The 16,195-nt window shown below is 44.4% G+C and overlaps 1 protein-coding gene across 1 annotated transcript in view; it reads right to left on the bottom strand.

The window, feature by feature from the left end:
- The window catches only part of lrrk1 (leucine-rich repeat kinase 1), a 281,804-nt gene that overhangs the window by 103,957 nt on the left and 161,652 nt on the right, over nucleotides 1-16,195 (bottom strand). Inside the window, 1 exon segment of the mRNA XM_084308234.1 lies at nucleotides 9,483-9,652. Coding sequence (XP_084164360.1) covers nucleotides 9,483-9,652 — 170 coding nt within the window.

Here is a 16,195-nt window from a genome sequence, read left to right as displayed (position 1 = left end):
AGTTACACTACCCCTCGGCGATATCATACGCAAATTTGGCATAAACTTTCATTTTTACGCTGATGACACCCAATTATATATACCTATTAAGCCAAATGATTCCTCCCAACTACAAAACCTTGAGGCCTGCTTGCCGTCAAAAAATGGATGTCGCAAAACTTTCTACTCCTTAATGCAGATAAAACTGAGATGTTAATTGTTGGCCCCCCAAACCACAGAGGCCTGTTTCAGGACATCTCCCTCAACTTTGATACCTGTCATGTATCCCAGAGCTCCACCATAAAAAACCTCTGAGTCATTTTTGATTCCTCCCTCTCATTTAATGCACATATAAAAAATGTCACCAAAATTGCATTCTTCCATCTTCGTAATATCGCAAAAATTCACCCCATTTTAACTCTGGCTGATGCTGAAACCCTGATTCATGCTTTTGTCTCATCACGTCTGGACTACTGTAATGCACTTTTTTCAGGCCTACCTAATTCAAGCATCAAAAATCTTCAACTCGTGCAAAATGCGGCTGCACGGATACTAACTAGAACTAGAAAATTTGATCACATCACACCAGTTTTGTCCGCCCTACACTGGCTTCCTATCCAAGCCCGATCTGACTTTAAAGTGCTACTCCTCACCTACAAAATTTTAAATGGGCTTGCACCGCTCTATCTATCCGATCTCATCTCCCGATACTCGCCCGCTCGTGCTCTGCGCTCACAAAATGCGGGGCTTCCATCGATCCCTAGGGTTAAAAAGAAATCCGCCGGCCACAGAGCCTTTGTCTACCGCGCTCCCTACCTGTGGAACAAATTACCTGCCGTCATCAGGGGCGCCTGCTCTGTCGAAGCTTTTAAATCCCTGCTTAAGACTCATCTTTTCTCTCTCTCCTTCAACCTACCCTGATCTCACCTGGTCGGGGACTGACCTTTAGATTAATCTGTCTAGTTTAGTTAGGGTACAGGGTACTACATGGTACTACAGGGTACTACATGGTACTACATGGCACTACAGGGTACTACATGGCTCTACATGGTACTACATGGCACTACATGGCACTACATGGCACTACAGGGTACTACATGGTACTACAGGGTACTACAGGGCACTACAGGGTACTACATGGCACTACAGGGTACTACAGGGTACTACATGGTACTACAGGGTATTACATGGCACTACAGGGTACTACATGGTACTACATGGCACTACAGGGTACTACATGTCTGCTCTTTTGCAGCACCACAAACATGGGAACTCTCTAACTGTCTGGGAGTATGTCTGGGAGTGCTTGCATTCTTACATTTATTTGCATTCATCTAAAAAATTTTGGACCTTATGGTGTTCTTGTTCTGTTCTTGACTTATTGTTATGTTTTCTTCTTGACTTGTTTAAAGAAGACCTGTACGGCCCATGGGGACATTAACGTGTGTTGTCGGGCCTTATAAATAAATTTGATTTGATTTGATTAGTGTGGTAGTGAAAGGTTAACCTTGTGTAGTGTGGTAGTGAAAGGTTAACCGTCTGTAGTGTCTAGTGTGGTGGTGAAAGGTTAACCTTCTGTAGTGTGGTGGTGAAAGGTTAACCTTCTGTAGTGTGGTAGTGAAAGGTTACCCGTCTGTAGTGTGGTAGTGAAAGGGTTAACCTTCTGTAGTGTGGTACATTTACATTTAGTCATTTAGCCGACGCTTTTATCCAAAGCGACTTACAAGTTCTGTACGACAAGTCATCAGGAAGGCACAACTCTATCAGCTGAGTAACAATGTTCATCAAAGTGTTGAGTGCTACAGTGTAGGTTAGTTTATTAGGACATGTGCATGGCAGTAAGGTTAGTTAGGTTTAGATGTATTTATATTTAGGGCGGCTACATGGTGCAGTGGGCAAGGCGCTCACCACGAATACTGGAGACGCTGGGTTCGCCTGTTCGAGCCCAGCGCTCCACATTGCTTTCAGTTTATCTGGTCGTCCGTACTAATACACATTGGCAGTATTAGGGGGTGGGAAACTGATGGGTGGGGATCGGGCGTTGTGGACAGCGACTCCTACAGGTCGGTTGGTGCGCCTGCGCAGTAGAATCAGGAAGCGATGGGGGCGGCGCCCCTCCAAAGCGCAGACCCCTGACGCTGAAAGATCGCGCTGCGCAGGTGAAAAGATGCGACTGCTGTTACCTCGAGTATCGGAGGTGACTCGTGCTATGTATGACTTAGTCCACATTTCAGCCGGCTTGTGGGAGGCAAGAAACAGCGTTCGAGACAGGGGAGGGTTGAATTGGATGATACGAAATTGGGATGGGAGAAAAATAGAAAATGGGAGAAAAAGTGGATAAAAAAAAATATTTATATTTTCTTTTATTTAAGATAATGGTTGAAGAAAGATTGGACGGGTTTCGGCTGTCCTAACTGGGGTGGGTAGTTCATTCCACCATTGTGGGGCAGGGACTGAGAATAGGCGACTTCTCTTTGATGACCCTCCCGGAGCTCAGATAGGAGTAGGTCTGAGGCGGCCAGAAGATGCAGAGCATAGGGGTCTTGAGGGTGTGTAGTTAGAGACCATTGACCGGAGGTAGGCGGGAGCGGTTCCCTTTGCTGCACGGTATGCCAGGTCGAGGGCCTTGAAGCGGATTCGTGCAGCAATGGGGAGCCAGTGCAGGTCCCTAAGAAGTGGGGTGACATGGGCCGACTTTGGTAGGTTTGAGATCAGGCGGGCCGCTGCGTTCTGGATGAGTTAAAGAGACTTGGTGGCAGTGGCCGGGAGGCCAGCAAGCAGTGCGTTGCAGTAGTCTAGGCGGGAGATGAATGAATGAATGAATGAAAACTTTATTTAACAGATTGCAGAATGGGTACAATACAGTACGGCTCAATACACACAATTGTTAAGGGGATGCAGACCTGAGAAAGACGTTTGTCTTGTTTACATCAGGGTCCCCCATTTTCAATTCATATAGACATTTATGACATACACAACATACATGACATTTATGGCATAGGGACATATAGGTATTTAGTACTGATACATTTGTGACATAAACGGTATTCAAATATACAGTACTGTTACCCCTAGATCCTGACAGAGTATATACATATGATGGGGAGGGGACTGTACATTAGGAGGGGGTGGGTGGGTGGGAGAGAAATATACATACGGCGGGGAGGGAATATATACATGCGGTGGGGAGGAGACTGTCTATTAGGAGGTGGTGGGGGTTTTGGACATTTACTGTTGACTGTTGATTGGACGAGGAGTTGGTGGTGAACGGGTTAACCTTCTGTATTGTCGCAGTGAAAGGGTTAACCATTTGGTAGTGTGGTAGTGAAGGGGTTGATATGTTGGAGAGAGAGAGAGAAGTGGTGTCCGTCCCCCTTGACAGGCTCTGGTCAGGTTGGACCGCGGGGGACATTTCACAGGTTGGACCACGGGGGACATTTCACAGGTTGGACCGCGGGGGACATTTCACAGGTTGGACCACGGGGGACATTTCACAGGTTGGACCGCGGGGGACATTTCACAGGTTGGACCGCGGGGGACATTTCACAGGTTGGACCACGGGGGACATTTCACAGTTTCCTGACACTTGATACAGGTGGTGGTGAAAACATTCTGTTCACGCTCAACCTCACTTAGCGAGGCAGGGAATATAAACAGGTTTGGGGAATTGGAAAAAGGCTTAGCGCATCGGGAGGCGGGAATAATTAATGTTCCATGTGTGATTGGAGAGAGCGGCTGATGAGAGGATAATACATCATGAACACATCATGAATAATATTCATGAACACATCATGAATATACTTTTAACTGGCCACTAGTCGTCTGCCGCCCATTCCTGACAACGGTGGTGATTTTGGAAGCAATTAAATATTCAATTTTAGTCTTTTGTTATATTGTCAGTTATTTGTCACATCTCTATCTCTGCACTACATATCTACCTCATTTTTGCATTTATTGCATTTTGCACTTTAGTTTTGTATATTGTACATTTTGTATAGTGTTTGGTCTTTATTCTTTTTACCTTTTCTTTACTATATGAAGCACAATCTCAGGAGGCTCATACAGAACCAAGCATTTCACTGTAATGTACGTGTACCTTATATTGTTACTCAGCTGATAAGAGTTGTTCCCTTCCTGATGACTTGTCGTACAGAACTTGTAAGTCGCTTTGGATAAAAGCGTCAGCTAAATGACTAAATGTAAATATGTGACAAATAAAACAAAACTTGAAACATCCATTTTTAGTAATTTAGAATTTTTTTTTTTTTTTTTTTTTTCTAGACCTATTACAGTGTGCTTGTGCTTTGTGTGTGTGGCATGTGTGTGGGGGAGGGGTGCAGAGCGAAAAGCCTCAATAACACGTCCACATTTTTATTTAATGCTCAACAACAACAAGGTGACAATTAGGTTTAGTACACTATCCATTACAACCGTAGGACATGTTTGTGCAGTTACTGCAGTTACAACCTCTACATTTCTTTGCCTTAAGGCGAGACAGCCTATAGGTGAATAGGCAAATATAATTTCTTTGGTCGATTTTGAGATTCTTTTATATTTTGCTGTCTTATTTCAAACTAGCGGCAATAAAATATCAAAAAAACACAATTAGTCATTTATTTGACTTAAAGGGGAACTATTTTACTATTTCTTTCACTATTTGGGCACTTTTACACAATTCCTGTGAGTTTATGGAACACCTCTGTAATTTTTAATTTTTTTTAATTCATTGTTTTGTATTTCTAATCAAGTCCTCAAAAACAGCATTTTTCTACCTCAAGATCTTAAGCCGTTTTGAGCCTGGGCTCCAACCACAATGGTAAACCACTGCCTCGCCTGAACATTATCATGCAGCGGTGTCTCTCTGACATCACAAATCAGCACATTTTCAGATGACTCAGTTCAGTGAGGGTGAATATTGTGAGAGGAGAATTGGAAGAATGCGCCAATATGAGAATTAGAGACATAGATCATATTAATATAAGTCCACATAGCTAGGAAACAATGCTAAACACTGAAAAATGCCATTTATAAGATAGTTCCCCTTTAATTGTGTCCGATTGTGTCCATAAATCACAATTACAATACAGAACATTGAGGGTGTTTTCCCAAAGATTTGTTTTTATGTGTTTTTCTTACATGTAAGAGATGAAATTTCCCTAGCACCTACACACCATACTTTTCACATTTATTCCTATCTACAGTATACCCTGCTTCTTTTCACAGAAGGGTTTGTTGATATATCATTCATAGCCTGATTTATAGTACATTTATACCAAATAAGCTGGCGAAACTGTAACACTCCCTTCTGTAAAAGGTTCATTTTGTTATGTGTCAACATAATAAAACAAAAAGTAAAGTTTGAATCTGGCATCATCCAATGTTGGTGATTCTGTTCCTGGCGATATATGCAAATTAGCGCATATTTAATTAGGTAATGCATAAATGCAAAGAGCGCATTCTGGAACCATAAAGAACTATTGAGACGAAACATGAGTTGGAAAACGAAGACCAGGGTTTTGGAAACATGTTATGTCAGTCTTTTCATACGGAGCAGAGGCATGGACGCTGAATGAAGAGGCAAAGAGGATGATAGACTATTTTGAAATGTGGACGCTGAGGAAGATGCTGAAGATAACATGGAAGGATACGATCAAGAATGAGGAGGTACTGAGAAGAGCGGATATGCAAGGAGGACAGCTGCTGGAGAGGTTGAAAAAGAGAAAGATGGAGTTGTGCAGTGGTGATGGGGAAGGTGGATGGAAAGAGAGGAAGTGGAAGACCAAGAAGAGGCTGGGTAGACGACGTCTGTGATTGGAGCGGAGTGAGAGGCGGCGTCACGGAGTTGGAGAGAAGAAGTGGGGACAGAATGGGTTGGAGAGTGATAGGCAACCTTCGGAACGAAGAAGCCACCTGATGATGATATTTTGCATTATATAGAATAAAGATTTCAGAAACCTTGCAATACACTTTTTCTTAGTTGTTATGTACATGACAAACTGGGAAAGTTTCATAGTGATATCTATTAAAATATATTTTTGGCCTATTGACCCTAGGCTGTCTCGCCTTAATGATGTTGTTCTTTGAATTCAGTTTTTTGGAATAAAATAATAATCAACCCATTTTTGTCAAGATAAAAAAATAAAAGATTGTCACAAAAATACTTTTGGAATGATGTGTCCTTGAACACACTTTAACCCTTTCACAACCACACTACAGAAGGTTAACCTTTCACTACCACACTACAGACGGTTAACCCCTGGGGGACCCTGATGAAAGATGAACAAGACGAAAGTCTTTCTCTGGTCTGCATCCCCTTAACAATTGTGTGTACTGAGCCGTACTGTATTGTACCCATTCTGCAATCTGTTAATAAAGTTTTCAATCAATCAGTCTCTCTCTCTGGAGAAGACGGTAAGCTCATTTCCCAAAATGTTGGCGTGTCCCTTTAAACATTGTGTTTCTCTGCTGTTATTTGCTTCCTCCTGGCCTCCTGCTCGCTCGCACAGTTCTGTACACTGGATTTGGCAAAGGGAGCTAAACAAAAGTGTTTCCGTAGCAGGTTTATGGAGATTGCCAAACACAGCTCAGCATTCTGTACATGCTGCAGCTTTCTGGCTCCGTCCTCCTAACCCCAGATGTCGAGAGAGGATATTACCCAGCATGCAGTTCTCAGGAGGACGGAGAGGGATGTGTCGATACAGAGAACTAGTGGGGCTGCCCCCTCTGTCCATCTCGAGCCTCTGAGGGAAGCAACGGTTGTGGTTGGAAGATCAAGAAAAGAGGGCGGGTTTGAGATACGTCAATTAATAAACGCGTAGTCGACCCCCGTAGTCGACCCCCCGCCCCCCCCCCCCCCCCCCCCCCCCCCCTCCCCCCCCCCCCTCAATGCGAAATGACTATTTCCTGGTCTTCTAATCTCTGGTGAGCTGATAAATAGAGATGTAGACTAAAGATTAGTAGACAAAGCTCTTCTTTAGAAGCCGGGCCAGCCCTGGCATTAGATTTCAGGACAATGACAGGACGAATTAGATTTCAGGACAATGACAGGACGAAATAGGATCAGATACAGAGAGTAACTTGATTTATAAAGTGATCCCAAAACAAATGGTTTAGGTTTACCTTGTTTCAGGAAAAATCATGCATCAGACTCATATTCAGTATCAGCCAGTATTTAAAGGTAGGGCTGTTCGGTTTATTTCCATAACCTTCCATTCGAAGTGTCCTCGAGCAAGACACTTAACCCCTAACTGCTCCCAATGAGCAGGTCGGCACCTCGCCGTCGGTCTGTGAATGTGCGAGTGAATGGATGAATTTGGATAAAAGCACTATATAAATACACCATTTACTGAACTTAAAAATAATGATAATAATTTTTTTTAACAGTGGATTTCCATGAACTTTAAATATAATTCACCTGAAAAATCAACACATGACACCTGGCTAAAAGTCAACTATCTTGTCTTCATAATCGTCGGAAGCCAAACCCATAATTTTAAATAAAATGTGATTAATTGCCCGGCCCTGTCATTACTCTGGGCTTGTTCTGACAGCGGAAACAGTGGCGTCAGCACGTACAGTATCTGAGAGAGAGAGGAGGGGGAGAGAGAGAGAGAGGGAGATAGGGAGAAGAAAGAGGGGGGGGGCGAGTTCAGTGGGAAGGGGAGGCCAGGGGGGGGGGGGGGGGGGGGGGGGTGTTCTGAGGGTGGAAGGTGATAGATGACCTTTAACGCCACACTACAGAAGGTTAACCTTTCACTACCACTGTGGTGTGCTAGTGAAATGGTTAACCTTCTGTAGTGTGGTAGTGAAAGGGTTAACCTTTTGTCGTGCTGCAGTGAAAGGGTGAACCTTCTGCATTGTCGCAGTGAAAGGGTTAACCCTTTGGTAGAGTGGTAGTGAAAGGGTTTAGAAAAGAAAAAAGAGGTGCGAAGTTCAGACACCAGACAGACATGCGACTCACGAGGACCTTCACACGCGAGGACCTTGACACAGGAGGACCTTCACACAGGAGGACCTTGACACAGGAGGACCTTCACACAGGAGGACCTTGACACAGGAGGACCTTCAGACACAAGGAGCTTCACACAGGAGGACCTTCACACAGGAGGACCTTCACACAGGAGGACCTTCACACAGGAGGACCTTGACACAGGAGGACCTTGACACAGGAGGACCTTCACACAGGAGGACCTTGACACAGGAGGACCTTCACACAGGAGGACCTTCACACAGGAGGACCTTCAGACAGGAGGACCTTCACACAGGAGGACCTTCACACAGGAGGACCTTCAGACAGGAGGACCTTCACACAGGAGGACCTTCACACAGGAGGACCTTCAGACACGAGGAGCTTCACACAGGAGGACCTTCACACAGGAGGACCTTCACACAGGAGGACCTTCACACAGGAGGACCTTCACACAGGAGGACCTTCACACAGGAGGACCTTCAGACACGAGGAGCTTCACACACAAGGACCTTCACACAGGAGGACCTTCACACAGGAGGACCTTCAGACACGAGGACCTTCACACAGGAGGACCTTCACACACGAGGACCTTCACACAGGAGGACCTTCACACAGGAGGACCTTCAGACACGAGGACCTTCACACAGGAGGACCTTCACACACGAGGACCTTCAGACACGAGGACCTTCAGACACGAGGACCTTCACGAGGACCTTCAGACACGAGGACCTTCACACATGAGGACCTTCAGACACGAGGACCTTCACACACGAGGACCTTCACGAGGACCTTCAGACACGAGGACCTTCACACAGGAGGACCTTCACGAGGACCTTCAGACACGAGGACCTTCACACAGGAGGACCTTCAGACACGAGGACCTTCACACAGGAGGACCTTCACACAGGAGGACCTCCTGTAGGACCTTCACACAGGAGGACCTTCACACAGGAGGACCTTCACACAGGAGGACCTTCACGCACGAGGACCTTCACGCACGGCAGACGTTCCCAACACCCCGAGAGGGAGAGCCAGGCGTTTCAACTGTTACTACTGCATTACAAATACACCACTGTAAATTGCATCAGTTTAGGTCGGATACCAAAGCTGAGAGCTCCCAGGGCCAAACGGTTCTGCTCTGTACATGTGCTCTGTACCTGTGCTCTGACGCTGTGCGCTGTACCTGTGCTCTGACGCTGTGCGCTGTACCTGTGTTCTGACGCTGTGCGCTGTACCTGTGTTCTGACGCTGTGCTCTGTACCTGTGCTCTGACGCTGTGCGCTGTACCTGTGTTCTGACGCTGTGCTCTGTACCTGTGCTCTGACGCTGTGCGCTGTACCTGTGTTCTGACGCTGTGCTCTGTACCTGTGCTCTGTACCTGTGCTCTGATGCTCTGCTCTGTACCTGTGTTCTGACGCTGTGCTCTGTACCTGTGCTCTGTACCTGTGTTCTGACGCTGTGCTCTGTACCTGTGCTCTGACCCTGTACTCTGTACCTGTGCTCTGACGCTGTGCTCTGACGCTGTGCTCTGTACCTGTGTCAGGGCTGATGTTCTGCTGCCGACACTTCTTGAAGTGGAACCTCTTGACGGCCACCGGCTGGCCGCGGTACCGCGCTCTGTAGATGATGGTTCCACTTCCTCCTTGACCCAGGATGTCCTTCTCCTCCTCAGAGCACTCCAGCTGGGCCTTCTCCAGGAACAGCCTGGAAACACAAACACAACGTACACAATGGCTACATTGCTATAGTTTGACAGTTATTGAGAGTAAATGAGTTTGACTATGGCCACCAATGATGTCATTGGGGACATTGAATCCTTGTGCTGTGTTAAGTACAGCTCAATGAAATTAAATATTGCTATTTTTCATGGTGCTGGATGTGTGTGAGATTATGTGCAATATAAATCAGCATTGTTTTTTGGTGAAGTGCCCCTTTAACATTTTCCAATTTTCCTAATGAGGCCCGTTAAAAGAAAAATTCAAAAAAAAATGAAAATAAGGTATTTTGGGGACATTTGAATTCAACCACATTCAATATCTGAAAAACCACACACATGAGGCAGGCAGAGTTTACATAGCCGACCAGAAGGAAATTAAATTGAGAGTTAATAATCGTGCAGATATGGTCTTGCAAATGATTTACAATCGCCCTCAATTCCATTCTGCTGTGAAATAAATCTGATAGAGCTGCACAAACACGGCTCGGCCATCCGTCAGTGTCGTCCTACACCTCAGCACATCCACCACAGAGGCTCCGGAGGGCCCTCTAATACAAACCTCAGCTTCGCCCCCACACACTATCTGTCTACACGTGTGTCACATGTGGGAAATGATTATTTCAAGGATAAATGCAGTGGGTTCCTGAGTCGGTGCACCCCAGGGTTCTTATCTGGAGAGCGGCACGTCGAGATACAGGGAGTACAGTCTTCACTTCAATCAACTTCTATTTTATTTTTCCTCCGACAACTTTTGCTTCCGTTTACTGTAATGTTATTACAATTGTTCTGTGATCATTCTATTGCGGTATTTTCATACCTTCCGTTTAATTTCTGTTCTGTGAAGCACTTTGCAACATTGTGTTTGCATTTTGAAAAGTGAAACTTTACTTTCATTGTTATTATTATTATTATTAGTAGTAGTAGTAGTAGTAGTAGTAGTAGTAGTAGTAGTAGTAGTAGTAGTAGTAGTAGTAGTAGTAGTAAGCAGTAGTAGTATTCGTAGTAGTAGCAGCAACAGCAGTAGCAACAGTAGTAGAATAGTAGTAGTAATAGTAGTAGTAGCAGTAGCAGTAGCAGTAGTAGTAGCAGTAGTAGTAGCAGCAGCAGCAGCAGCAGTAGTAGTAGTAGTAGTAGTAGTAGTAGTAGTAGTAGTAGTAGTAGTAGTAGTAGTAGTAGTAGTAGTAGTAGTAGTAGTAGTGAATGAATGAATGAATGAATGAATGAATGAATGAATGAAAACTTTATTTAACAGATTGCAGAATGGGTACAATACAGTATGGCTCAATACATACAATTGTTAAGGGGATGCAGACCTGAGAAAGACGTTTGTCTTGTTTCCATCAGGGTCCCCCAGTAGCAGTAGCAGTAGTAGTAGTAGTAGTAGTAGTAGTAGTAGTAGTAGTAGTAGTGCAATCAAATTAAAAGCTGCATACTGTAGATAACATTATTGTATTTGTAAGTGGATCTGTTTGTGGTCTGATTGTTTTGGACCTCCACCACCAATACATCTATGATTGTTAAAACTCTAATATACAATACTATTATTGTATAATAGTAGTACACAAACACATCCTGGTGGCTATCCATGAATCACTTCCATATCCGCTGGCATACTGTATGTACCACAAAGCGTCATGACTCTAATCCTAACCTCAGCCTCCGCGGTGTGTCCACATGTGTGGCCCATCTGGGAAACAAAGTGTACTTTCTCTCTATAGTATTCTTCTCCTATAGGCCTGACAGTATAGCTGCATTCCTTCCCTCCATCATCTCTGCCCTTTCATGTGTGGAGTTAAATTACAAGAGAAACAGAAACACAACAGTCGCGGATGTGAAAACCTCCTAACTCCAGTTTCAGTGATTTTTTTTTCTCTCTCGTGTTTTTCATATAACAACAGTGCAGTGAATGGATGAATGAATGTCAGTCAGCCATGGTTAGCCACTATGCCCCTAGTGGCGGCTCAGAGGCATGGCACTTTGTGTAAAGACCAGTTTAATCTATGCGAGAACGCTTCACAATTATGACACTGTAGGTCCTTGTTAGTTGAATGGAAGCCAAGGGTTTGCGTACGTGCTCCTCGCTGCGCTGAAAGAGTTATATGACCCCTGACCTAGGGCCTGTGACACTTATTCAAAAACAGTTTTTGTGTGTGTGTCTGTGTGTGTGTGTGTGTGTGTGTGTGTGTGTGTGTGTGTGTGTGTGTGTGTGTGTGTGTGTGTGTGTGTGTGTGTGTGTGTGTGTGTGTGTGTGCATCTTCAACAATGCACAGTAGGGCAGGGCTGAACCATTATGGACAGAATGTCATATTCCATATGACTTTTATCAGATGTTGCCGCTGCGATGTAACTCGCAATATCAGTTTTTTAAGAATCGACTTTAGTTTAAAACCCTTTCACTACCACACTACAGAAGGTTAACCCTTTCACTACCACACTACAACCGTCTGTAGTGTGGTAGTGAAAGGGTTAACCGTATGTAGTGTGGTAGTGAAAGGGTTGACCCTTTGTCGTGTGGCAGTGAAAGGGTTAACATTCCATATTGTCGCAGTGAAAGGGTTAACCCTTTGGTAGTGTGGTAAGTGAAAGGGTTAAAATGTTTTCAGCTGTTGACACTTTGTACAGTGTTGTATATGGACCTATACTATACTATACTAGTATACTATACTAGTGTTTCTGGGTTTGACTGAAACATGTCTGCCAGACCTTGTGTTCAGTCTCACTTGTCCAGGGGTGATGTAATCAGATCCGTCTGAACGTAAGTAAGTGAGTAAGTACTGCAAGTCCGGTATAGTTTCCTCCAGCGCCACCATCGGGCCAACGTCTTCAAATGAGTGCATCTCCCGACCCGTTTGAAATACAGTCATGAAATTAGCTCTGAACATCCACGGCACCTAGAGGAAGACGCCTTTTCATTTCGGTGACCCCGTGACCTTTCCTCTAGCGCCACCATCAGGCCAAACTAAGAACAAGATATCTCGAAAAGTAACGGCCGGAGTGCCATCGAATTTGCTGTGCACATTCATGAGCCCAAGAAGAGGACAGCTCTTGATGATTTTGGTGACCCCCATGGCCTTTGCTCTAGACCAGTGGTTCTCAAACGACGGGTCAAATAATAATAAAAAATATATATTTTTTGTATATGTTTTCTGGCAATAAATATGCATGATCAAGTTCAACAACGTGTGCTTTTATTTTGATATTCCTAAATTCCACGTTGAAAATACGTGATACATTAACTCATTGAGAGCCACGCCCTTTTCCCATGCACTGTCTAGCGCCAGATTTTCTTGACCATTTTCACGATATTTCACGATCTTTGTGGAGCTATTGTATATTCTATATTATAGCTATGGAGACAATAGTATGGCTCATTTGACAGACACTATTATTATTTTTTTATTATCCTCTTTTTCTCCGCCTGATTTTCTATTTTTTCTCCCCATCCCAATTTAGTCGTTATGCCAATTCCCCCCCTCCCCTACCTGGTTGTTGTGCGCATGTTCCTCCTACTGGTCGGTACAAGGGAGCCCTGAAGTCCACCACATGCTTCCTCCGACACATGTGGAGACAGCCAGTGGCTCTTTTTTCACCTGGCAGCGAGGACTCTCATTGGTGAAGCGTAACGCGTGGGAGGTCACGCTGCCTTCACCATTTCCTGCCTTTCGCTGAGCAGGCGCCCAGACCTGACCTGTCCACAACACCAGATTACCACCCACGACTTCCCTCCCCCCTAACTCAGCCAAACGAGTTAGTATGACTGGATAGCTAATGTTGGATAGCTAATGCGCTAGCTTGTATGGTAGTCTGTATGCTAGCTTGTAGCTCCGCTACCCAGGCGGGTATCTCTGGTCTGTCGCCCTGCGTCATGCTAGCTTGAATTACCTCCTGCGCCACCTCCTCGTGTCGATAACTTTCCTCCGGTGTTTGTACTTCTGGGGTCCCTTTTCTCTAGCTTTTTCTCGTGTTCATCCTTCCTTTTCTCTTATATCCTTGAATTGTCACTTTTTATTTTGTTTTAGATAGTTTTACTTCCTTTTTTCGATATTCTTTGACCGGGAGCTCTTTTCTATGGCTGCTCACTCGAACATCTCAAACCGGAAGTCCTCAAGCCAGACTTTTTTAGTGGCATATAAATCTGGCTGTCATCAGCGTAGCAGTGCCGTGCTTTCTGAGGATGGAACCAAGGGGCAATAAATAAATAGAGAACAGGACGGCGCCAAGTATCGAGCCCTGGGGTACACCATACAATAGGGGGGCAGTAGAGGACACAGAGTCCTCGAGCCTAACACAAAAAGATCGATCTGCCAGGTAGGACTTGAACCATTTAAGGACTATGCCTCTGATGCCCACCCACTGTTCAAGGCGGGCAATTAAAATCTCATGGTCCACCGTGTGAAATGCAGCCGACAGGTCTAAAAGGACCAGGACAACACAGTCACTGGAATCAGTAGCTAAAAAGATGTCATTAAAAACTATTAAAAGTGCCGACTCAGTGTTGCGCAGGGATTTAAAACCAGATTGGAAAACCTTGAGAATATTGTGCTCGTTTAAAAAATTCATTAACTGAGTATAGACAATTTTCTCGAGGATCTTTGATAAAAATGGCAGTTTAGATATGGGCCTAAAGTTTGACATGGCTGCAGGATCAAGCCCAGGCTTCTTGATCAGGGGCTGCACAACCGCATGTTTAAAAAGTGCCGGGACCACACCGGGATACTTACATTTACATTTACATTTAGTCATTTAGCTGACGCTTTTATCCAAAGCGACTTACAAGTTCTGTGCGACAAGACAGCAAGAAGGGTATAACTCTATCAGCTGAGTAACAATGTTCATCAAAGTGTTGCGTGTTACAGTGTAGGTTAGTTTATTAGGACATACTTCCAGTGAATGACGCTAAGCTAGGCTAACGGTGCGGCTGTTCCCTAAGCCTAATGCATGCACAGAGAAGAAAAGGGTATGTATCTGCTTGTCTAACTCCAGGGTAGATGGAAAATAAGCGAATTTCCCAAAAAGTTGGCGTGTTCCTTTAACACTTCTGGCGCCAACAGCAGAGGGCGCTGATGGCCCTTCAGTGCCAGTGCTTTATCCAATGTAGGATAGGACTTATTTGCCAGTGCTTAAAATATATCAAATATAATAGCAATAGATCTAAATAACACGGTGATCGTCAATGAGTTGTTTCCAGTCAACATGCACGAAACAGATACTTTTTTCATCCATACATTTCCGTTTTATACCTTGAGGAATATGAATATATTTCTAGAGCGTTCTGTCTCATCTCAATAAACTCTAGCAAATCGCGCTTCAATGTATTCCGTTAGAAATCGTGCCATTTGTCGCTTGATTTATGAATAGATTTCTAATAAACGCTAGATTATCGATATTATATGTGTCATCATGGGCGAACAGAAGCGGGGTCTGAAAAATCGCTTCTCCGTACTTTGGTCGGCGCGAACCTCACACACACACACACACACACACACACACACACACACACACACACACACACACACACACACACACACACACACACACACACACACACACACACACACACACACACACACACACACACACACACACACACACACACACACACACACACACACACACACACACACACACACACACACACACACACACACACACAGCGGTGAAAGGAACATCTGATTAACCCAAGATTCGTAACATGAAGTCCTTACCTTGATTGATTGAAAACTTTATTAACAGATTGCAGAATGGGTACAATACAGTACAGCTCAATACACACAATTGTTAAGGGGATGCAGACCAGAGAAAGACTTTCGTCTTGTTTACATCAGGGTCCCCCATTTTCAATTCATCAGGACATATATGACATACATGACATACAGATAGTCAGTACTGCTACATCTATACATTTATGACATACCAGATTTGCAAATACAGTACTGTACTGATGTCCTGCAAAAAGATGAATCCAATTCCTGATCGCCATTCCAAATATTGATCGCGTTTATTGATCCAACGTTATATATCCAAAACACATAATCCACGCTGCTCCGAGTGTCCCCAGTCAATGTGTTATAACGATACTGCATGCCTGAGAAGTAAAACCTGGACCGGACCTCTTAGATCAATGCACAGCCCCAGCCAGAGGGATTCCAATGATGTGCAATACCATCCGGGAGATGTTAGGCGGCGGTATTTTCCCTTTGCGAGCTCAGACCCATTCCCAATGATAACGTCAGGCTGGATGGATGAAAAATTAATGGGTATAGCTAATAAAATAAATATAGATTAAAACCCGAGATATCTCGGGTCTTGGCGCCCAGAGCATGGCGAGTTAACCCGAGAAATCTCGGGGTTGGCCTCCAAAGGGTTTTTAAGAATAAAAAAATATTGTAGCCTTTTGCAATGTGAAAATTCTGTAATTTCATATTGTGATATCAATATTAATTCAATATCTTGTTCAGCCCCTAACTCATAGCCCAACATGTCAGCCAGTGTATTGCCTGCGACGTCAATGTCAACATGTAAATCTAGTT

The sequence above is a fragment of the Notolepis coatsorum genome (genome assembly GCF_963971535.1).
Source record: "Notolepis coatsorum genome assembly, chromosome: 2".
Lineage (NCBI taxonomy): Eukaryota > Metazoa > Chordata > Actinopteri > Aulopiformes > Paralepididae > Notolepis > Notolepis coatsorum.
The sequence above is the reverse complement of the archived record's forward strand: the minus strand, read 5'-3'. Positions and strand labels throughout refer to the sequence as shown.